The sequence below is a fragment of the Rhea americana genome, unplaced genomic scaffold, assembly GCF_003343005.1.
Source record: "Rhea americana isolate MKP2758 unplaced genomic scaffold, rheAme1 scaffold_304, whole genome shotgun sequence".
In the NCBI taxonomy this organism is placed as follows: Eukaryota; Metazoa; Chordata; class Aves; order Rheiformes; family Rheidae; genus Rhea; species Rhea americana.
The window spans coordinates 341,690-366,402 of record NW_028186429.1 but is presented as its reverse complement, the minus strand read 5'-3'; the positions used below and the strand labels follow the sequence as shown (position 1 = coordinate 366,402).

Here is a 24,713-nt window from a genome sequence, read left to right as displayed (position 1 = left end):
GGAGAAAATACATGGTATTTCTCCCAGAAGTGAAAGTGATGCTGGAAATCTGTATGCTTGGAGGAAGGGCATTGCAGAGGACAGGAGCCAGTGCATTTGGGATGCTGGTGAAAATTCCCTGCCTGCCCATCTAATTGATTGGACACTTCATATGGCAGAGCCACCAAAGCGTGGGTCAGGCATGAGCTGGGGAAGGGAAGGGTTGGCAGAGATGTGGTCTCACGGTTTACCTTGTCCAGTGTTCACACTGGCCAGCGTGCGGGAGGACAACAGGGCAGAAAGGATCAATTGTCACRTCTGAAAATTCAGTAGCAGTATGAACTGCTCTTTGACAGCAGTTTTCTTACAGATTTATCTGCACTATTTCTTCTTCCCTTGCTTAGAAGAAGCACATGATGACTCTTCATTAATACTGCAACTATATTTGAAATCCAGAAACAAAATCGGATGAGAGAACAGAAAACAGAGCAAGGAAAATAGACTTAATTTGTGTTAATACCACTACATAACCACTTAAAGCTGAGCTGCTTTTCATGGTCTCTCAGCATTTTCCTGGAATGTGTCAGTTCCAGACAACTGGAAACAGCAGAAAAAAGGGGGAGGGGKAGGTCTCTGAAAGCAAAACTTTAATAGTTTGAAATGCAAAGCACTTGACAAGTCCAAGTGCTTGAATCCCTGCAAAGCAAACCTTTTTAGTAGTCATTAAAATAACTGGCTCCTGGAAGAAAACAATGTTTTAGTTAATTGGTCTCCATAGAAGAAATATCAGGCCTTAGGGGAAAAACTTGCTTCACATGAGTCATCAGTCATTAATACAAATGAAAATTCTGCCCTCTATAACCTACGGAATAGAACATACTGTGAAAGTCGCAAGCTGGAACCGGATCAGTCTGTGCTGTCCCCAGAGATGTCCGAGGAGCCCGGGATACCGGAATGAGCTCCTCTGAGCCATCCTGCTTTCAAAAGCAGCCGGTGCCTGGTAGCTGCAGTAATGTGACCAGCAATCGTAGCGTTACGAGGTGATCTCAATCGAAGAGGGCCCCGGGCAGGGCAGCGCTTGCAGCCACCCGTGTGCAATCGGGCGTCCCCGCAGCAGGGGCYGGGCGGCTCTGCCCGTCGATGCCTCTCGACGGCAGAAACGAGCCCTGGCGCAGCAAGAGCCACAGGACGCTGTGGCCGCGCGCTGCAGGGTGGCACCGTCAGCTCCCGGCGCCCCGCCGCCGGCACGGCCCTGCGCGGCCACCCTGGGCTGCTGGCACGGTCCGCTGCTCGACTCACGCAGCRGCGCCAGCAGAGCATCGCGGACAACCCCGGCCGAAGAAACCCGCCACAACCTACGAGCACATAACACCTCTGTCACAAGCGCGGGCCTGGCAGCCGCTCTCCGAGGCTACCCCGGCCRGCGGGAACGGCGGAGATCCCCGTGTCACGCCCGGGCTAGCGACGCCAGCGGCGCGTTATCCTGCTCCCAGAGCCAGATCTCAGTCTTCCGCACGCTGCGTGCGTAATTCACACCTGGCAGCTCCCGCTAGTGAAGTGCATCTGWTTAACCTGCCTAATGTCACGGGTCTGAAGTTCGGCTGTGTAAGCCACTAATGATACCTGAGGCAAGTCGTCAGCACCCAGCGACGAGCTACCGAGAACACCTGACAGGTCAGGCAGTTAAAAAGTCTCTGTGAGGAGCCAGAAATGAGTTTTGCCAGTGGCAACACTGGTACCGAGCTTGCTTGTCTCACTTAGGAGTCTTTCTCTTCTTTTGGTGCATATCTTGTTTTTTCCTAAACACCACGTTTGTTTTTCCCTTCGATGTAATTACTACCTAACAATGGACAAGACAGCAGTAACAAGTAACAAGTTGGTAACAAGTCCAAAACTATAAAATTATCCATTTCAGTGGGTTTGCTTCTTACAAAACTTCCACCTGCTCAAATTTCAGGTACTCCCATGTTTTGGGTATGTATACGTATATGAACTGTACACATCTAAATAGACACACCAACAGAAGTAGAGCAATAGAGGGAAAAAGATGTGAACTCAAGTGGTTATTTGAAGCTGGAATTGCCAGATTCAACTCAATTCGATATTTGATTCAAATACTCTGACCATTTTAGAAATCAATYTTCCTAAAGAACACAGAAAAACGAGCAGTAAGGTAACATCCAAGGTATAAATCTGGATCAAGTSACCACGGCAGCTGTGCAAAAGTTGTTTGTGGAATTGCCAACATGCAAAACAAGCAAGTGAAATRGTGAGTATATGAGCAGGCAAAAACTGGCTTTGATACAGCTGGGAGTAACCTTGAGGATGGGGTAAGGACTGTTTTCTTACCACAGATCAAACTGCCTCTGTATCTACTCTGTAAATACAGCTGTCACAGAAAAGTGTTAAAGAAAACAGACGATCCCATCAATATGGCCTGAGCTGAGACACTGGAGTGTTCTTGGGAAATGTGACCTTCTTCTATCTCTGTGTAAAACCAGAGCCATCTGAAGTGTGTTTCTTTAGAGTGATACAACTACTTGTATGAACCAGCACGTTTCAAGCCACAGGAGTGAGAAAGTGCCATGTTTTAAACATTTTAGATAATGAAGTGTTAACTTCTCAGTTTCTTATGATTGGCCTTCCCTGATGCTCCAGAGCTTCCCCAGCCCAAGACCGTTGGGAGAATGCAGGTGCCTCTTGGTTAGCAACTCACCTCCTTCTCCAGAGGCAGAAATGGATCCAGTTCAGAGGGCTCTTGCTGCAGGTTCATAGTGCTACTTCATCTCCTTCAAACCCTCTGGCTGTCATGTTTCTTTAAAGGAAGCTTCTACCCATTAGGAAAAAGGCCCCCTCCCGGCTGAAGCTTCCGAGCAGAGGCTGGCGGGAGGCTGCATGGAGAGGAGGAGACACCTGCTCACAGAGACGGGCGCAGCGCTGTGGTCTGGCCGCGGTGCTGCCCAAGGACAGTAGCCCCGCGCCTGCATCGCCCTTCCCATCAAACATTTCACCTTTAGCATTTTCATCCTGTGGTCAGTAAAGCAGCTAAATAGCAAATAAGCTGGTGCAGTCCATGATGTGCCTAAGTAYAGCCTTTGTTTTAATCCCGACTCTTCCAGGGACTCACTGCTAATGCAGATTCCTGCTCTCCTCACTCTTGCCTTTGTTCACCCTAACACTTGAGCTACAGCCCACAGACATGCATTTGCACTTGTAATTTTGTCTGCTCATGCTCACAACTCTCATGCCTTTCCTTTCCACAGGTACCTGCATGATCCAGTTCTAGTGGCACAAATGCTCAGATCATTGGCATTTTAAATACAGGTTTAGTCATTCAGTTAGAAAGCAGGAATAAATACTGAAGACATAYTTCATTGTCAATTATTATTCTCACAATGAAATCATTTGCAAAACTTCAAAGGACTACATAGACTGATACAGCTTTTTTTATAGATCAAAGTAAATGTGCAGGTGTGCGTACGTATACAGAAAAAAGGAACCTCTCAGGAAGATCATTTACATTAATTTAAATTCAGAACATTTCACATACCAGGTGTATTCAACTGTAAAATATGTAAACATAGATTATCCATTCACAGCAATTTTCTTATTGAACAACATTGAAAATGTCCTGGTCCTGCAAATAATCTATTACTAATTTTATGGATAGTTTCTCGTTAAATAAAAAGGTCACTCTTGAATAGTCAAAACTCCAATACATGCTTTCTAAGTAAGTACTGCGTATCTTSCATAGAATAAACAATTCTACTGTACCATCCAGGATCACCATATGTGTTCATTTAAGCTGCTGATTACTGCAAAATTACTCTATTATTAGCTTTTCATAATCATATTCTGTAATATAGTTTTGTCAGCTTTTCTCTTTCAAAGTAGTTTCTGATATCTAGATTGAAAATACAAATCCAGCTGTCTTCAGTGCAGGAAGAAACAAATAYAAATTACTTGATCACAGTTAAATTTCTTATCCCATGTATAATGATCATAAATAATTTAGAGTAACAATACACTTAAAATTCTGCTAATTCCATTTCCCAATCTGAAAACACAAGTTATAGAATATGCAGTATTTGGCTTCAAGTGAAGYCAAATATATAGGAGGAGAGCATCTTTCAGCTTTCATTAGGAATTCTGCTGGTGAACACATGCAACAGCTAYGAAAACATCGCCTGGAAGGATCTCAGTGCCCTCAACGGAGTGCCCCGGCCAACACGGAGCTGAACACAGCATTACACTGAAGATTCTTCCTGTACTTTCACTAGGTCTGCAGCAGTTTAACAGCAGACAGGCCCATGGAGTTACACCTGACTGACACCAGCAGAAACAAGAGGTATATTTATAAATGAGCTATGGTTGTTCTAATTTAGACCAAAAAGAGATGTTTCCAAGGTCCAAGGCTCTTATGAACGGAATGTCCTGCATGTGACCCGTGACAGGCCTGGAACCTCACCTAGAGAGAAGAATTCCTCCTCTTGTCTCCTACCCCCTCCATAACATGCAGTGCACGTGCTCCTCTGGAGGGTTTGCCTGTCAGGCTCCGCTAAGTAGCACAGCACCCACCGCCTTAAGCGAAGGTTCAAAAGCCCCTGCATGAGCACAGCATTTCCGTCTGTGATAATGCCATTTCGTATCTACATTGCAGTACCTCCTGCGTGCTCCCCATCAGAATCAAGGCCTCAACATGCTCAAATGCCATAGCACATAACTGAAGACACAGCCCCACCACACAATGAAGAATTTACTGTTAAAAAGCCAAATGACACACAGAAAAATATGTGGAGAGGAAATATAATCAAATATATATATTCTATACATGCATACATACATTTGTTGTTGTTCTATGCTAATATACGAAGTGCCTCTATCCTCAACTGCCCCTCCAGCTAGCCTGTAGAAACAAGCTGTGTCTGGAGGAGGAGGGAAGTTCAACCAGTGTAAYACTTCTCTGCGTTTTGGGAAAAACAAACATGACAGCTGTCGAACAATCCTTGCGATTATTGTCTTCATAATTATAAAGGAGTGCTATTTCCTGGGCTGACTAATACAGGCTTGTTTGAGTTGTCTGTTACACGTTAATAAGCTGCTCTAGTAAAATGTGACAGATGGTTACGGTACTCACAGAGTAAAATAAAGGAGGAGTGAACATCCCAACTGGCACAAGTCTCCAGTGTTTGTATAAACATTACAGAAAACAGCACTGAAGGAGCTGCAGAGAATGCTTAGCAGAGAGTTTCTTCCACATCCCGGGATTGCGTCGAGGGCACAAGTCTGCCAGTTTCAGAACATTCTAGTAAAAACAACGAGCAAAATGCTAGCTTTGCAGCAAATACACTACTTTGAGATGCCTAAACACCACTATAATAGATTTCCTAAAATCAGATAGATACTAGGGAAACCACAAAAGCTGGCTGCAGTTATTGACTTGTAGCACTGAATTCACTGGAAAAGTTACAGTCAGCTGCTGCCACTTTGGTTCATCTCCTCGGCAATGAGTGCCAGCAAGACCAACGGCACTGCTGTGGGGTAGGGAGCCTCTCTGCGTGACCCAAGGGACGGGACAACGGACTGAGGCTGTGAACGTGACAGAGCACAGTCATTTTACAATGGAATTTCAGGCACAGGTAAGAATGAAAGAGCTGCTCTACTGGGTCAGATTTATCATCCTTTATCCCAGTTATCAGCAGTGGATATTTAGTAACAAAAGTATAAGAAACAGGACAGTGATAAAATGATATAACCTCTGCTTCTGACAGCCAGAAGTCTGGGGGCTTGGGACAAAAAYGACGTGACTCATACAGACTCTCACCTTTCACAGATCTCTGTTTCTCTTTTCCATGATGGAGGCTCCTGGTGTGTTTGCATGCCCTTGTTCAGGACTTCCCTTCCTTTGCTGCACTTCAAGCAGCTCCCTAGTTCCTGAAATGCTTTGTGCATTTTCTGTGACGCCTTCTACTTCTCTCTCCTTAGTGTTTTCACTGATGTCTGGCTGTTTCCGTTCAATTTTCACCCCTACCTGTCCTGTTTCTCCCTCAATTGGTCCATCATTTCCATTAAGATTTCTCTCTGTTATCACTGTCTTAAGAGCTGCCATCTCCTCCTCCACTGCACCCTGGTGCAGTCCCACTTCTCCTGTTAAACCTCTTCCTCCAGGCACTGCTGCCCCATCTCGATGCCCTGGGACATTCAGTGATGTTTCTGTCATCAGTTTATCCCTGATGGACAAAGCTCCTTGTGCTTCCACACACTTCCCAGATACGGTGTCTTCTGCCAYCTCTCGTTCCTCCAGTCCAGGCTTCCCTGCCTCTAGGCCCTCCCGAGGTCCGGCCTTCTTCTGGCCACGCGAGGTAGCCGCTGCCTCGGCTTCCTCCAGCAGCGATGATGTTTCTGCYGTCTCCTCACTCCAGAGCATTGCTCCACTATTTCCTACACTGCTGCTGCCTGCTGCATCCTCTGACTTGATCTCCCTCAGCACGGACACGTCCCTTGGACCCTCTCGCTCCACTGTGCATTCCTTGTCCACCCTCAGTCCATCCAGTATAGCTCCCTCAGGCCTTCCTGTTCCTCCTATCGATGCGGCCGCAGCCACCGTTACACTCAGGCCATCTCCTCCAGCTGCTGCATCTCCCTCCATTGCCACCCTCGCGGCCACCAGTCCTTCAGCCTCCACCACGCTGGTCGGCTCTTCCTCAGCCACTATTCCGCAGTCCTGTGCCGTTCCTTTCGGCACTGCTGCTGCCCTCCCAGCCACCTCTGTCCTGTCCCTTCCAGTTTCCGCAGCCACCTCAAGGCCCTCTKCTGCCACCCCCTCAACTACCACTTGGGCACTCACATCCACTGTTTCCATCCATCCCACTGCCCCTTCCACCCCCTCCAGCACCACTGCACTGTTGGCCGTCCCTCCCTCCAGTCTTTTGCCATCCCCCACCACCACTGCATCTAGCACGGTTCCCACCACCACTCCCCCCACTGCAGCTTCTTCAGCCAAAACCATCCTTCTTGCTGCTGCCTGGTCACCTACCATGGTTCCCCCAATCTCACTCTCCTTCCCCACCACTGTGCTGGTCACCGTCCCCACCTCCCCAGCAGCACTCTCATTTAGTTCTTCTACAGGCATTTCTGATGTAGCTATCACCTCTTTAGCAAGAGGCATCTCCATGTCCAACACCAACTTCTCCATCATTTTCCCTACCGCAGTCTCCAGCAATTCCTCCATTCCAGCTGCCAGCTCCCTCAGACCTGCTGCTCCATCTGAGACCTCCACTCCACATCCTGACTCTGCTGTGGCTTTCTCTGCAGATTCTCCCATCACCCCCTTATCAGTCTTTTCTTCCATTGCTCTGTCTGTCTGTGTTTCGCTGCCCAGAGATGGGTTTCCCCTCAAAAGTGCTGCTTTATCTGCTCCTGCTAAGCCTTCCTCCTCCTCTGCTGCTGCTATCTCCTCCAGTTGAGATGAGCCTTCACTTATGCAAACCCTTCCAGCATCCACCAATGCCTCTAGCCCAGGAGCTACATGTAAGAAGGAACACTTGCCTGACTCCACAGATTCCTCCACTGCATCTTCTGCTCTCAGGACAGAGCTCTCTTCTACCTCAGATGGTTCATCTGCCTCAGACATCATGGCAGCTTTCCCCATCTCCATCCACTCTTCCCTTGCTGTTTTCAGCTGGGGAAATTCCTTTGGTTTTTCAGACTCTTTTCTTCCAGGTTCTGCCTCTCCTGTGCAATCTTTCATCTCCCCTAATATTTTTAGTAGAGCCCCAGGCTTCTCCACAGCCTCCTCTCCTTCAGAAATGGCTTCCTCCATAGCCTCTTCTCCTTCAGGGCCTGTTACCCTCACAATCTCTTCTGCCAAGTTTGCATCTTCCACAGCCTCCTCTCCCTCAGACACAGCAACCTCCACAACATCCTTCCCTGCAAAATTTCCCTTCTCCACAGCCTCCTCTGCCTCTGACACTCTCTCACTCACCATCATCTTTGCCTCAGAGCCTTCTTGCACTGCCTCTTCTCTCTCAGAGGCTTCTTCAGCTACTTGATCCACCTCAGATACTGCTCCATCTACTTCCATGCCTATGAATAACACTGCCCCTACCACCTCTTCTACCTGAAGTGTTTGCCTTTTCAGTGCTTCCTCACCCTGCTTCACATTCTTCAAAACTTCTTGCTCCCCAAATGTCACCTCTCCACTTCTTCCTGTATCCTTCTCTTTTGGATCTTCTGTCATGGCCCTCTCCTCAGGTGCAGATTCTTCTACAGCAATCTGACTTTCTTGCTTGGATAGCAAATCTCCCTCTAATACCATTTCTTGTCCTGCCTCTTCAACGTGAACATCTCCTTCCCCAGTTACAAAATCTTCCTTCTCAAGTGCCTGTTTCTCCCCCACCATCTGCCCTTCTTGTACCTCTTGTTCTACTGCCTTTTGTATTTCAAGTGTTTTTGTCTCTTCTCCCAAGAAAGATCCATCTGATGCTATTAAGAAATAATCAGAACATTAGTTTTATTGAAATAACTGTGTTAATGTTAAAGCTGTTTTATAAGGTGGTTATTAAAGACACTATCTCTCCCAAGCAATGAAAGGACATCAGCTTGGTGACAAGAAGAAAACTTGCTCTGCTGCTTGTTGTTCACCTATGCATAGGTTTCCAGTGCTGCCATGCTGGCACCTGGCATAACTAATTTAAGCAAAAAATGCAATTTGATGCATGACCAGCTTTCAACACTGACAGTTCTGTCTGCCTTTCCTACTCTCTCCCCACCTCAACTGCCTCGCAGGGAGCTCAGGGTGTTTATATGAAATACTTATAAGCTCGACACTAACATTCAAATATTCAAAAATAGTTGGCAAATTACTCATGTAAAATATGCATACATAAGGAACAAAACCACACAGCTATTCATGTAAAATGAGTAATTACTTCCTCTGGATACTGTAATTACACCAGAGGAATAATATAGGCCCTCTTCCTGCCCCACCTCAGGAATTTAATGGCAATGCTCTCACTGAATTCAGTGTTCCAGGATCTGCCCCTGGGCAGTCACCTCCATCAGTTTGTGCTGCTGCAGCTGTGCTTTGTACCCATATGGCAGGTTCCTATACTTTAGAAAATGGGAGGGTTTGTGCCACGGAAGGGAGCAAGGAGCCATGTCTTTTCCAAGTTGTGCCTTCTCAGTCTGGGCAAAGCCTTTCTTGTTCCCACTCACCTGCCATTATTTGATTTATTTCACCTTCTTGCACTGTTGCAGTATCCTGCAATTACTGTTTTTTTTTGCTGTCTGCTTGGACTATAAACTGTGTAGCTGAAGCTCATCTCTTGAATGGCAGCCACAGACACCTACAGGTGTTGATCAGGCCTGAAGGACACTATTTGACCAGGCTCGGCTTTACCAGCTGAGAAGTAGAGCTGGTGTCTACTTTCCCAACAACATCCTTCTGTCCTTGCCCACTCCCTAATACCACCCTTCCCTTCCTTGAGAGGCAGCTCAAGAAGCTGAAAAGAGTGAAGGAATGAAAAGGAAGAAAGAATGAGCTGAGATGGCAGTTTCCAGAGAGAGAATGGAGGTCATGGAAGGAGAGACAGGAAGTGCAGTAGGTTGTCTCCTCCCACCAGACCACTCATTGCCTAAACACTAGACAACACATTTAAATTAAAAATTCCATGCTGCATTCTGCAGTAAAAGAAATCATGCCTTCACCCAGATGTGCTTTCCACGAAGTATATTGTTCATGTTTACTCCTAGCTTCCTGAAGTCCCTTAGCTTTTAAAAATTCTTTTCTATTTTTATATACATTTGTCTCAATCAGCTGTAAATGACTTGACATTGTTATAGCACTCACACTACCTCCTGAATCCGGGCAAACTCAATCTACTATTAAAATCAGTAGCATATATAATCATTTAAAAAAATTAATAGAGGCTTTGGCACAAAATGAGATAAAAAATCTCTGTTATGTCAACCAAGAGTCCAGTATTACTGTCTCCACAAAGATACAGTTTCTGAACTGTCCAGGTGCTAATATTGGACAAAGTCTTCTATAATGGATTTTAGCTCCCTGTAAAGCAGACGTTTTGTTTACTTCTTCTAACAGAAACTGAACACTGTATCTCATGTGGCATAGTCTGTGTGTTTACCTTCTTATTAGCAGAGAGAGAAGGAGTTAATTTATTCTAGTTGCTGTGTACAATGTGTTCCCTTCTATAAAGTGAAGCCTTGCGTAGGCCAGGAACCATAACAGCAAGTGTTAAGTTATTTCATTCTAAAGAATCCAAATAAGACACCTTGAGAGTATCCTCTTCCAAAGTCCACCTTGCTGGGAAGCAAGTATGTTTCATCTCTGATTTGGAGGGACAGGGGAATCTCCACTGACAGAAATCAGGCTTCCTGGGAACTATGTGCTTCTGGTCCCATTCTATGTATCAAAAACAAAGATATTTGCAAAGACCAACACACGAAGATGACTGTGATTTGAAATGAAATCTTACAGGCAGTTGTTTTGTGGTCAGTTGATGAAACCAGGGCAGAAGCAATCTCATCTGAGAAAGGATTACTGAGAAACAGGCAATAACAGACACCAGAGATGAGTGGTGTCCACTCATCTCCAACCTCCTGGATACACTTGCTGGATGAAAGATGACTGCCCTTTAAAGACCATGTTCCTTGACCAGCCAGAGGAAGAYCAAAAGGTTGCCAGCCGACAACAAAAAGAAAACCTGGAGCACCCTGGATTCATGTGCCACAATAGCAGACAGTGCAGAACTAGCAATCAGAAACCATATATTACTGGTTCCAGTCCCACTGGACTCTTGGACAGAGGATGAAAGAAGGAAAGGTAAGTGCAACAGTGCAGATTCAATCTTAACATATGGTTTCATTCTTTTTTTAGTCTCATTGCTATCATGAAGAAGAACTTTTAGCATTTACTCTGACTAAGGCTCATTGCTGCAGTTCCTTTAGCAACAAAATAGTCGGCTCCAATACTCCCTGTATAATAAACAAGGCCCTTCCGTTAGGCAGGGCAAGCCTCCAAAAATAAACTCTACTAAATCCGGGAGGACTGCTAGGTCCTGAAACATTCCTGGACAGAAATATTTAAAATAACCAAGATCAAGTTCAGATTTCCTTAATGCCAAGTATGCCAACTGCTAACATGAGTTTGGGAGACAAGCTGAAAACATCGTGGAGATCAAGGGTGGAGTTCAATTTCATTCCTGTTCTGTCATTCACATTCCACGCCATGTCCCATCCTGCCTATCTTGACACTACATTTCCCCAGGAGGTTTCATGTTATCATTTAACGTGTCTACTTGGAAGTAAAGGCAAACTCATTAGACACCTGCTTTTCACTGCTGTTTTCTTGACTGGCAGCCAGAATTTTTCTGGCTTAGATTCTTTACCCAGGATCATTATAACCCCCCAAAAGGCATTGATTATACATACTAGTCATCACCTGATTTTATACAAGTCAGGGGAAAAAAAAAGAAAAAAAGGATAAAATGAAAAAAAGGAGGCAGGAAAGTAAAGAATGTAAGGAAGTTTTCATAGCCTGGAAAGGAAAGTGAAAGGTGAAATTGTTCTATAAATAGATTTTAAATGAATGAAATTTAACYCAGGTCCCTGATCATGTTAGCTGTCCTCACCTTCATCGATATCACACTTTATGCTTGTTAAGTTCTCTTCTTTCTCATCTGTTCTGGAATCGTTAGGTTCAAGTTCAGAATCCATGTGATGATCATTTTCAGTTCCCTCTGCTATTTTCTCTTGGACTGATTTGCAATCTTAAAAAAACCACAAAATTACAAAAGAGGAAGAAACAAAGAGAAACAATCAAGAAGCAAAAGTGGAGTAGAAATCATACAGTTATCTCAGCTTGACTTAAAATCTATAATATTACTATAGGTTTCATTGGCACCCAGTAAATYTTAACCAGAAATACTTTTTGAAGTTGATTAAAATCAAATGGCAATCGGTATTAAAAAAAAAAAAAAAGAGAGAGATTCATGCAGGAACAACTGCAGAAACATACAGCATCAATCTTCCACAAAATTTTCACAAAACAGTGAGACTACCTTTGTCAGGATGGAGGGAAGGCAGATTCAATGCATAAGCAATATTGTTTTATAGACATAGCATTGGTTTTGTTCATAACTACTTTAAGAAAATTATGTGACTTTTTCTATTTTAAGTCCAATTAAAGTTCTGATAAATCCTCAATTCCCCAAACTAACAGAAGTGACTGAAGATTTGCTTATCTATACATAAGCAGGGAAATATTTTCTACTCTGTGAATGCAATGACTGTAATGCTTCAGTCAAGTCATACCTTCAGACATTACTGTCTGTCAATTCCATTTTTGCTTTATGAATTGCATGCTGGGTAGTTACATGAAAGACTTTCAAGTTTGTAATACTAAATTGCTTCTCTATGAGTAGTATTCCACCTGTATACACAGCCTACCCCTTTGGCATATTCCCTGAAAGCTCTTCCCTTCAGCATCCCAGGCTTATCCCTTCAAGTTCCTTCAGTTTTCTCCCTCTCTCCTTTCCTATTGCTATTATCAGTTCAGGGTCTTTTAGACAAAGAGTTTACTGGTTTGCCACTGGTATAGACAGACAACATAAAGTCAAATCTAGCATTTGGCTTTACTGCTAAATAGTCTCTGCTGCCAATATACTGTGTCCCATTAGGACTCTATGAATTCTATGATTCTATGATTCTATGACTCAAGAAAGCACATCTCCGAAACAGTGGTCCGCTTCTTGTTTGTGTTATCGCTGTTAGTGTGAGACTTGATTCATACCTGCTGCTGATTAGATGGAGCCCAATGGCTCATATATTCCACACTGCTCCTACATTGTTTGGATCAATCAAGTCTTGGATCAAGTGAGAGAAACTGTCAACTCCTGGTACTCATCAAGAGTACCTACATCAAGAATAACTTCAAGATCATAAAGGAGATAACTAMAATATTCCTAGATCTTATTGCTGTATATACCATGAAGTGGCACACTGGTCAAATTCATCACTGCAGCGGAACTGCTGCAGAGATCATCGAATTCTAGGTTTCAGCTTCTGGAAGCCTAGATTAATGTCAAGGCTCAGTGATATCAATTTTCAGTGTCAGTGTAAGTGATGGACTATTTTCCACATCCTCATCAACACATTTCTCAGAATCACCCTACAGCATTTTATTTAGACAAAGACATTTGTTTTGAGAGTACATGAACAGGGTTTCAGCCTGTGAGAAAAAAAGATCTGAATCCTAACCTGGGCTCCTATTGCAAAAAAAACAACCACCAGATAGCTTTCAACAAAGCTGAGGAGAACAACAAACCATTCAACATTTTTCTGGCTAAATCTTGACTCACAGCCTATAAAAAGAGCTGTTACGTGATATGATATCTTGACTTTCAAGTAACACCTTATCGAGATTTCTCTGAAATTAAAATAAGCAGCCATGAGCAGGAAGCTAATGGCCCTTGCTAAGGGACGGCCACTCTGCAGTAGAGTATGTAGTAACGGTGGTGCTCAAAATTTTGGGTACCATCAAGAAGGGACAGGACAGCGGGGAGTGAACATGCTGCAAAAGGAGACTTAAGGCCAGACATTAACAGCAGATTCAAAAATGGACTGGACAAACTCATGCACATCAGATGCATAGATGGATGCTAAAAGAACCAGACAGCAGTTCTTTTCTGTGTACAACAGATCTAACTGATGGAGGACTATGAAGTGAGTGAAACATAAGCAGCATGCCTCTCATGCTCTCTGTGAGCAGCATCTTCTCTCCCATTATCAGAAACAGACTACAGTGACAGATGGGCACTTCTTATGTAATTAGGAGCTCTGATAGAATAAAACTGGTTGCATAAAAATATGCACAGTAAGACTAACTGACCTGGCCACTCACCCAGACTGTCCGCTTGCCTCTGCCATGAAGTAACAAGTAGCTTTGCAGAAAATGTTCAGAAGTATGCATCTTTCCCTATTTAAGAATATACTTCATCCACTGAAATACTGTCTTTCCTCAAAGTGCTTGTTTGAACAGGTCTTCTACAGAACACTATCACTTCTAGGTGTCACATATTGAAATCACACATCAAGAACATCTTTACTAAAGAAATCCAGCAGTCCAACCACTAAGCTATATGTGGGTGAAACTCAATAGCTTCAGGTACGCAGTAATTAATGATTTTGTCTTGGCTCCTGTGGCTAAGTTGAAAGGTAAAGACTACAGACCTGCATGAAGTAGAAAAAACAGAATCAGTAGTCATTAGGATGGATTGCTTGGGTCTTTCATTAAGCTACAGATTAAATCACTTAAGATAACATAGCTGAATCTGCAATGCAATTTAATTTTTATTTTAAGGAAGATTTTATCATCTGCACTATGTTTCTAACAATCAAAAATCATTGGACTTCAAGTAAGAAAAATGCTTTCAGATAAAACTCCAATTTGGCAAGCAAATGTAAAACGAGTATATGTGAGGAATATATCACGTTGTGTTATATGCGGGAACAGGAATAGGCGTGTGTATGCGTGTGCATGCACGTTACAGCATGTTCCCTATAGCAATACATTAAGATAAAGGGCTATCAATTCTTAAGAGACTGGATAATAAAACCATAATTTTTTTTTTTTTTTTTTTTTTTTTTTTTTTTTTTTTTTTTTTTTTTTTTTGGTAAGTTCCATATACATAGCTACAAGTAACGTCTTGTTTCAGAATCAGTCAGGGCACTGAAAGATTCCAGAGGAACTGGAAGAGGGATATTATTCCCACTGGTTGGCAGTGAGGAGAAGAATTAACATTGCCCTCAGGCTCACATTCTTCTCTTCGCAGCTCCTTGCCTCTCTCTTGCCAATATACCACCTGTCCTCTCTCACCTTTTTCCTGTACAGTTGTCTTCTACACTGTTGCTTCTCTCTTCCTATTCTCCATTGTACACGTTATTTTTCTTGCTTTTCTCCTTTGCTATTTTTTTCCTTCTGCCTCTCATGGTTCCTCCTGCTCCTTTCCACTTAATCCCTTTCCTTCCTTCCTTACCAGTATTCAGAACCCACAGCTCCTAAGAGAAATGGGGAAAAATTTAAAAAGACTATTCCAGGCTATGTTACAGAAGCTACCTTCTCAGTATGCCTTTTGCCCTATATCACAGCTCCTAAAGGGAAGTGATGGCTTCATTCACTGCTGCTTGCACATTCCATCTAGCCAAAACGCTAAGAGCTGCACTGCAAGGAACCAGGAAAGACAAGCAGGGAAGTTCAGGGAACAGCATCTGAGGTTCTTCCTAGAGTAAGATCCTGACAAAGGTTTCTGAGCACTAGTGTAAAATCTGTTCTAATCATTTTGATGTTTCAGCTCTACAGAGAAATCATGAAGCTTTGAGCTYCTGCAGATCCCTTGGCTGCCTCAAATTAAAGTACAGGTAGCACTTTATTCATATGTGCTTAAATACCTACAGCTTTGCTAAGTATGATGCATACTTTCTTACTGTGACCCGATTGTAGAAGTGAAGTCCRATTAGCTGGCAGTTCCCACTCTTAGGAGTTTACTGCCTGGGTAAAGTTTGACAAGAGAGGAAACTGACAGTCTATCAAAAAGACAGAGACCAGAGAAGGATGACAAATACAGCTCACAGTAATTTTGTCTTATAGGATCAGCAACATCTCCTTGTCACAAAGAGCACAGCAAGATCAGAAAATGCACAGTAGGAACCCATCCCTGGTACTTCCATGATTCTGACAGATTCTGTCACACCATTGCTGGTGATTTGCCCAGACTCAACCTGCAAATGAGTAATCCCAGAGGAGCATTTTATACCTTATACTTCCTTCAGCACACACATTTTTTGCTCTGATAAATTATTTCTACCCTGTTAATGACAGCACTGGTTAGGAGAAATCCTGTCAATAGCAGGGCATGATAGATCTCATCAGGGCAAAAGCGAAATGGTGCCATGTCAGTCTCCTGCAGGAATCCCAGGCTGGAATGACGAGGCCTACAGAGAAGTTCATGTGAAAAAAACAGGGAAGTCCAAGAGTCATCTGAGAACCAATTCTGTAGATGCAGTAAAGGACCGTGTTCTTTCAGCTCTCCTGGCGTCTCTGGAAGCTGACAGCCCTCAGCATTTTGGACAACCAGCACAGTGAGGGTTGGAAGGATCTGACATTTTCTTAAGACTGTAAATATCCTTAAATTATGGAATTTGAATCTTTGTCAAGGTAGCAACTGTGCTAAGTGCCTAGAAGATGCTAAGATTCCCATTTATCTTTACTACCCAGTAATATTTCTTTTAACATACTAATTATATCTCAAAAAATGTTCTTTCTTACTCTGGACAGTTTCTTGGGGTTTTTCGTTCATTTGTTTTGTTTTAGCACTAGATTTACTTAGAGAAGTCCTGTGTTGACAAGGAAACAGACTGCCCTTTAGGAGGTCTTTGTCTCCAATTTTTCCAATTAAATGATTGCTTTTGTCTTGTTTTGTCCTCCTTTGACCTGTTCTGTCCCTGAATCACAGGTACTCTCCAGGTAGCAGAGATGATGTTGGACTTTACTATGAGATAAATGCTGTTACCTACATAAAATCTCAGCAATCTCTCCCTCCCTGTGATATTTGATAGACAGTCTCAGTTTTACAGCCCTAGGTGTTAACAGTGTGTGTTGATTGACAACATATAGAAATTTGTATAAATTAAGAACAGTGCTTGACACATTTAATTGATCTTTCTTTGGTTTCATACTACAGTGCAATATGCTGTCCTCTATGTTTTTATAATTCCTCGTTCTTCAACAGCCTTTTCTAAACTCATCTGAGTCTAGTGGTAAAGCTTCTTAAATTGAAGTTCCTTTCATCACAGAGCTGAAGGGTTCCAGAAGCAAACATCTTTTAAAACTTCAGCATTGTTCAGTGAAGAGTATACTACTGTTTTTACTTCAATTCTGAATGCATAACAAAGCAAAGCAAAGCACAAGACAGTCAAAGTAACCCAGCAGCAACAGATTTGCAAAGCACTGAGCACCAGCATTCAGAGATGTTTATTCCACACACATGGCTTAGATACATGCACTCCAGTGAAGAGAAGACAACAGAAGCAGAACCAAAAAACACCTATTAAAACAAAAGCGTGATACATTCCACTGCATCCAGCATACAGAAAGATACATTCAGAAATAGAGTCTAGCATGGTTCTCCTTCTTTATGTCAGCACTACTGCAGAAGAACATTTCTTTATACTGCCTGATTTAACAACATCCAAGAAATTTTTCCCACAAACTAGATAACATTTCAAAGCAAGCACTTGCACKCTTTCTCCTTCCCCAAATATGATAATGCAAAACCTTGTTCATGTGGCTAACAGTTTGTTACTTGGTCATTACCAACACATCTTCCATAAAGGTGAGGTTGAAACAGCAACATCTCCATTTTAACAGCAAACAGAAGTGTCAGACTGATTTGCTCCTTGACAAAGTCCATGACAGAGTTCAGTTACAAAACCAGGAGTCAATTAACATAGTTTTTATCCCCATCTGCTGCACCATGACTCACATGGTATCTTTTGGCACTTTTTTTGAATCTAGTATTACCCACATTATAAAGAGATTCGCCCAATCTGGCATGCAGATTCTCTTACCAATAATAAAGAACATTCAAGTCTTGTAATTATAATACAATTATATGATATATCCAGACCTAAACACTAGAGTGAAAAAAAAGAATAGCCAAGCCTTACACTGAAAACACTAGAAAAGAAACAGTAGACCAAGGTTACATTCTGGACGGTTATTTAGCTCATAACAATATAGAGTACTCTAATAGCCTGATCATGTCTACAAACATTATTCAGCAACTGCATCTCCCATGTTGCATCATAACTTAGTATAAAGGCAAATACAACAACACTTACACGCACTGGCCATATCACAGTTCTGCAGGGAGAACGTACTTACCACCTCCATCACTCTGAGGAGACTCTTCACTTCTATTCTCCACTTTCATCCTATTGCTTTCCAAAGACACTAGGACATCTTCCTCCCCATCCTCCTTCCTGTTACATGCATTCTTCTCCCCATCTTCCATTATGTAACTTTCTACTGACTCAATCTGTTTGAGTTCTCCATTAACTTCAGGATCTTGATGTTGTATTGCCATTATATTTCCATGAAAAATTTCATCGTTTTCCCGTACTGTTATATCTTCTGTTTCTGTCTTTTCTGCTTCATCTATTCCTTCCTTTTCCAGTGCAAAAATTTCCAGATTGTCCTCCATTCTGAGTAGTTTATTCTCCCCATTCTCATTTGTATAACATGTGTGAGCTGTGTTATCAGCTGCCCTTTYGATATTATGCTCCTCATGACCCTTAACATTATCTTTGATCTTTTCAGCGGAGTCATCTTCACTGCTATATGGAGTACTCATGGATGAGAGGGAGTGTGCAGACCTCCTATCTAGAAGTAGCAAACAATTTCATTTTAATATCTGTCACTAAAACATCTGCATTCATTGCCCACTAATTCATTTTGCCATGTACAAAGGGACAGATCTTCAGCTAATATCAGTCTCTGAATTACACCATCTGAAGGACATGACGACAAAGTTCCAATAATTGTACATAGAATTACACTGCCCACATGTATCAAAGCGTTAAAATCAAAGCCATTCATTTTTTTCTTCTGATAATGAAAATGAATTCCATTAGCTCCATCAATCACACAAAAATGTGCTTCCAAAACCCCCTCTAATATGATTAAGAAGTGTTTTAGAATTGTTTCTTAAACTCAGTTTCACAAGAGATGTCAACAATAATAACYTCCTTAGTGTGCTATTACATCAATGAATAGGGTAAAGAGCTGTAAAATCACGTGTAAGACACAGAAGGTGATCTGGGAAGGCAGTTCACTGTCTGCTCTAATAAAAGATTTGGGGAGCATCATGTAAGTTTCATAAATGGAAATTTTGTCAGTTCAAATATGCAGTTTACATATCGTGCTATGGAAATTGTCAACAATTCTTTTCAATTCATTTATAGGCTTATGGTCCACAAGGGTTTGAATGCCAACATGCTCTTTATTTGTGTATGATTCATAATGTTTGCATGCAGAAGTAGTATCTCTGGTTCCTCATTTATCTGAATTTTTTTTCTAAAAATCTATATGCTGCATGAAACTCTGACCCAAGAGCCCTTATGAATTTAAGCACTCTGGAATAAGAGTAATATACGTACTGAACTAAGCTGAGACAAAATGAGATAAGATCTTCTGTCCACTGTATGTACTCATAAAATCCAGGTCTCATTAATATTATGTTACTTCCACTATAGCAGTCCTCAAAGGTTACAGGTAGATTAGTGTACTGATTACTGCAAACAAAAATGTAGCATCTGTGCCCAAAGGCTGGCCATCCAAAATCTTGTCCTACTAACACACATGCTTAACTGAAAGTGAGAAGTTCTTTTCCAAAACCATTATAGGTCTCAGGCTTGGCAGATGAATTTAAGGCATAGGCAAAAGAACAGAGTACACAGAAGCTCAGTCACAAGGAGATGAAAGTTGAAGCTAGCAAGAATGAAAGCTAAATTACACAGAAACATGCTGTGTGGGTAATCTTAGAGTGTTTACAAGTTCATTACGCTTGCCTCTAGGAGACGGACAGAAAGGAAGCTTGCACTGCAAATGACTAAAATGCCACCGCAAAGCAGGGATGATCTGGATCAAAATAAATTTTATACAGGATAAACATAAGTTTCAGCCATTAAAAAGATACTCAAATTAACAAAGTATCAAAGTATATGATTAGTTGTCTTACATTAATTAATTAATTTAATGATTTAATTAATAATATTAATTAAATATCCTATTTCATGATTTGGTGGTTTCCCAATAGCCTTTTCTCTTCAGTATAGAAAAATTTATATTGAATTATTGAGCTATGGTGACTTGCAGCATCATTTCATCCCCATAAATACAAAACTGCAAAGAGACCTTAATGAAGGTCCTTAGTGTACACATAGCCACGAAAAGCCCTTGCAATTACCTGTTTCTCTCCACCTACAAACACATAAGGATCCACACGCTTYCACTTGATTATCACACACTACTACAGCTTGATAAGCAGCTGATTAAGATTACCAAAATGACAATGCCATACACTAATAAGAAGAAAAGAATGCTTAATTATATTCATTATTCATGAGTCACAAACAAACAATTTCTGATTACCATTAGAAAAGAAAAATTAGATTTTTTTTTTGATCACTGCAATGATTTTATAGGCAAAAATGTTTCCAACCTGGTTTGAACTTCTGCTGTATTTTATACTTTCTATAAAAAGACTGGATCTTTCTTGCAGCTGCAACTTTTTCACAAATAGCTGTTTTACCTTTGCAAATTTCACCTAGAAATACAAATTTGAAAGTAACGCTTACATTTAACTTGAGAAATAGTTTGTATATTAGGATTGTCAAATGTAAGGAATATAAATGAGTTCATTTTAAAACAGCAGTAAGTGGAGAAATCCTGGTATATTATGACAAGCAACAGGCACATAAGTCAGCTCAGGATCTAAGAGAGCTGTAGAGGAAAAATGTTATAGAAGTAAACCACTTTGCCAGCAAGAAGAGATAAGCCAAAATATAGGCAATTCATTTTCTGCTCTTTCATCATATTTTGGAATTCTCTTACTGCTTGTTTAATAAATGTGAAATTGCCTGAAAGTTTCCTACTGGATTATTTATGAGTATGTGCTGCTGGGAATATGTGAAGGCTAATAGTTAGAACATTAAGCATTAAAAGTGCTGATTCAGGAAACTGAAGGGACAGAGAATGCTATTTATGCTACAGAAATTAATTCCAGAACAGCTTAATCTTTCTGAATTAATAATAATTGTCCCATGCACTTCACACTTTTGTGCCTATATTTGGCTACAATTGGATCAAGAAATCATAGCTTGTCATACTGGCTCAGACTCTTAACCTATTCACTACCAGACTGGGACCCTCAAAACCTTCCTAACCGCTGCAAGTAGACTGGACAGATGAGTAGACTGCATTTCCCCCTCTGAACCTCAACTGAGTGAATGACCTAGCAGGCTATAAAACTAAGGTTAGGATTATTTGGGGTCATTAAAGATCTATTAAAGAGAGCACTTCTGAAAAACAAGGTATTATACCGAGTCTCCTGATGACTTCTCAGATTATGTGTAAGTACCTGAAGGGAGGGTGTCAAGAGGATGGGGACGAACTCTTTTCAGTTGTCCCGTGTGACAGGACAAGAGGCAATGGGCAGAAAYTGAAGCACAGGAAGTTCTGCCTGAGTGCGAGGGGGAATTTCTTCACTGAGAGTGTGACGGAGCACTGGAACAGGTTGCCCAGAGAGGTTGTGGAGTCTCCTTCTCTGGAGATGTCCAAGGCCTGCCCGGATGCAACCCTGTCTAACACGCTCTAGGTGACCCTGCTTGAGCAGGGAGGTTGGACTAGATGATCTCCAGAGGTCCCTTCCAACCTTACTGATTCTATGATTCTATAAAAGTGCACTCCTCAGAATGTGTAAGTGGTCGTGACTTCATGGATGTCAGTGACCACTGACATTACCATTGCCCCAAGTACTTACAGCTAATTTGCTGACTAGCTACTTTTCCATTACTGCAACTAAACAGTTCAGCAATGTCTACTGTAAACTGTAACATATGCTTACACTGACCAGAGAATTTGGCTGTATTTCAGTGATGGACAATAGCACTGATGAAAACACTTAAAATAGGTATCTTTTACCAATTCAGTAGCCACTGCATGATTTTTCTTTGCCCTTTACCCAGTTTATACATCATAACAACACTGCAGCACAAAAATTAAGATCTGTGTTCCCCAAATGAAGCCACCAGGAACTGTAAAATGTCACAATGTTGTAATAAAGATACCAAACTACTCTTCCCCATTTCTTCTCACCCATCTGAAGAGTATCACTACTGCAGTTGAGAGACACATTAAGCTCTACCAGCTCAATGAACGCAGTGAGGAAAGGCAGAAAGACTGCATCTCAGCCAAAGATAAAGCAAAAGTAGCTGATTTGTGCCTTCTCTCCCCAATTACTTCTAAAAGTAGCTGCTGCACTGCTGGGTATCTTTAAGGCAGCCGAAAAATCCCACTGTCCAGWCTGTGCAACAAACCCAAAGGGTCTGGATATTTTGTGATAACTAACACCCAAAGTGTCACTTTCATGATACTAGAAATGTAATATAGACTCAACATACATTACTGGACATGCACAAAACATAAAATATGCATCRCATTTACTGCTATAAGCCTTTGTATGAAAAAAAATTACCTTGTTTATTATCCTCTGAATCACTGTCAGAATATCCATCATTTTCATCTTTCTCACCGTCAGAGGCCTGCATTGCCTTCTGTGATGAGTTTCTACTCTCTTTTTCACGGTCTAAATTATCTTTCTCATCATCTGAGAATGCCTTTGACATTCCATTCATTTGATCAGTCTGTCCTTCTTCATCTGCTTCAAAATCTTCATCATAGTCTAAAATAAAAGAATTCTACTGAGAGACAGAAAATAGAATTCACAACTACTGAAGTTCTTTTTAAGCAGACAGAGGTTAACTTCATTAACCTCCTTTTCCTTTTGCATTTGTTCACTTTTTCTTTAAAAGACAGGAGAGAGTTTAAGACCACAGGTAGGAATTAAGAGCATATTATCATAAAAAAGCAYTGTGTTCTTCACATAGAGAGTAGCAAAAATGTGATAAAGCTATTGAGTGATGCGGGAAGTATCATTAATATATTAAAAATAAAATAATAGCTACTGCAAAGATTAAAAAAATAAAAATGTAAGTTATGTAAACTCAGAAGACAGACTCTTACTACAGGAAATTGTTGCAATGACAAAAAAAGATACAAGCAATAGAGAAAGCTGTAGGAAGGTAGTATATTGTAGTGCAAAGTCAGATAAATGTTGATTGATAAGACAAATTAGCAAAGTAGTAGCTTATAAACTAAATTAATTAATGAAGTCTAACCAATGGGCACTGCAGAGAAACATTCTGGTTACCACAGGATTCAAATGTTCATGCAGTTCCCAGGTGAAATCCCATTAAAAATGAAACTTATCCCACAACTACCATTTTTACATCAACAGTGCCTGGATTTCATCCCAGGTTACTAGCCTGACAAGTTGTAACATGTGATAAATAATTTTGCTCACATCTATATGCTTCATGCATATACTTTAAAGAATTCTTCCCTTTCTAGMCAAGGCTGCAGTATTTAAATCCCAGACACCAGAAGGCATAGTGATACCAGTACATTTCCATTTAAAATTCAGTATTTTCACTGCCACCACTAGTTTACTGCACATGCAGCAGAGATAATAAACCTAAACTGTGAAGAAGAACTGTCACTGCTGACAAGCTAGCTGTCCCTCTTGGCCATAACTTCCCACCTTACGGATTTAACTGCTCACCTCTTTTGCTTTCCATCAATGCTTTTAAAGTACTGAAGTGACAGAATGCCAAGTACAGATGCGAAGAGCATTTGATGCAGAACCAATTAGGCAAGTAACAGTTACCCAGACAATGAGAATTAAGAAAATAAGTAGATTTATCTTCTACATTAAAAATCAATTGACATTCCAACTGCATTGTTGGAAGTGAGGCCTTCTTAGGTAACTGTCAGAAAGATGTCCACCTCCTGGAAGTGAAAAGGCTTGATTAATCACAAAAACACATGCACAGGGACTAACAAAAAAGCTGTGCAGGAGCACTACAGAATCATCAAAGTAAAAATAGGAATTGAAAGTAGGAACAAAAATCTCTATATATAAGCACAATTCAATCTGAAAAAAAAACTTTTTTTTTTTAGTAAGGAGCGACTGAAAGAACAGGCAGTGCTAACTGTCTCCTCTTTTAGGAGCAGGCAGATGTGCAAACAGACTGATGACAAAAGGAACTGGCTTTAGGTGGTACTGGGGAAAATGGCACATTCTGAGCATGAAGCTGGAGCTACAGCACATCATCTTTGTCTGTCACAAGAAAAACTCCTTGGGCAAACTTTTGGCAAGTGCAGCCTCTTTCTGGTCTTTCTTTTGAAATCCCTGTCAACAGAAACCAGACAAGACTTAAGCAAAGACGACAAGGTCAGTCAGCTACAACAGTCAATGGAAGCATTAGCAGGTGGGAAAGAATTCCTTTCCAGTTAGGTAAAACCAGAGAAAGCAAGAAAGGTGAGTTGGAAGACCTGGAGCAGAGAGGATGAAGATTTGGAAAAATGAGGAAGTTGGAGCTCAGGGTGGATTCAGGTAAGAGGTGTTTGGAGCAGTTTGGTAGAGAGGTGACTAAGAGCCTTAAGTGAACAAAGCAGTTCATTCCCACCAGCAACAGAGGAGAAAATACCAAAATATTTCATCTGGTTCTAAATCCTGCTGACATTTTACTGCCAAGGGCTCTTCCCACTCTGTCTCCGCTTCCATGGCCAATGTACAGCCTCCTCCACACACCATTCCTCCCTTCCATCTGTCTAGAGTCAGACAGCAGGAAGATTTTCCACCTCCTGCCACTAGGACTGCTGTCTTCTCTCCATTCATCTTATGTTGGTATCTTGTTTCTCACAGGAGCTTTTCTCAGACTTGCTGTCTCCCTGCCCATACACAGTCCCATTCCTTCCTTCAGCTCAGTCTACTTTCATCTGCTGCAGTTGTCCTTCCTCATAGTGTCCTACC

General features: G+C 41.7%; 1 protein-coding gene across 1 annotated transcript in view; it reads right to left on the bottom strand.

The window, feature by feature from the left end:
• Positions 1-3,349: 3,349 nt before the first annotated feature.
• The window catches only part of ERICH3 (glutamate rich 3), a 42,773-nt gene continuing 21,409 nt past the window's right edge, over positions 3,350-24,713 (bottom strand). The window contains exons 12-17 of the mRNA XM_085309835.1: positions 22,314-22,520; positions 20,259-20,384; positions 17,942-18,439; positions 11,631-11,768; positions 5,804-8,463; positions 3,350-5,284 (exon numbers count right to left, since the gene is read on the bottom strand). Of these exons, the coding sequence (XP_085165961.1) occupies positions 5,807-8,463; positions 11,631-11,768; positions 17,942-18,439; positions 20,259-20,384; positions 22,314-22,520 (3,626 nt within the window). The 3' untranslated portion in view covers positions 3,350-5,284; positions 5,804-5,806. The remainder of the gene's footprint in view (positions 5,285-5,803; positions 8,464-11,630; positions 11,769-17,941; positions 18,440-20,258; positions 20,385-22,313; positions 22,521-24,713) is intronic.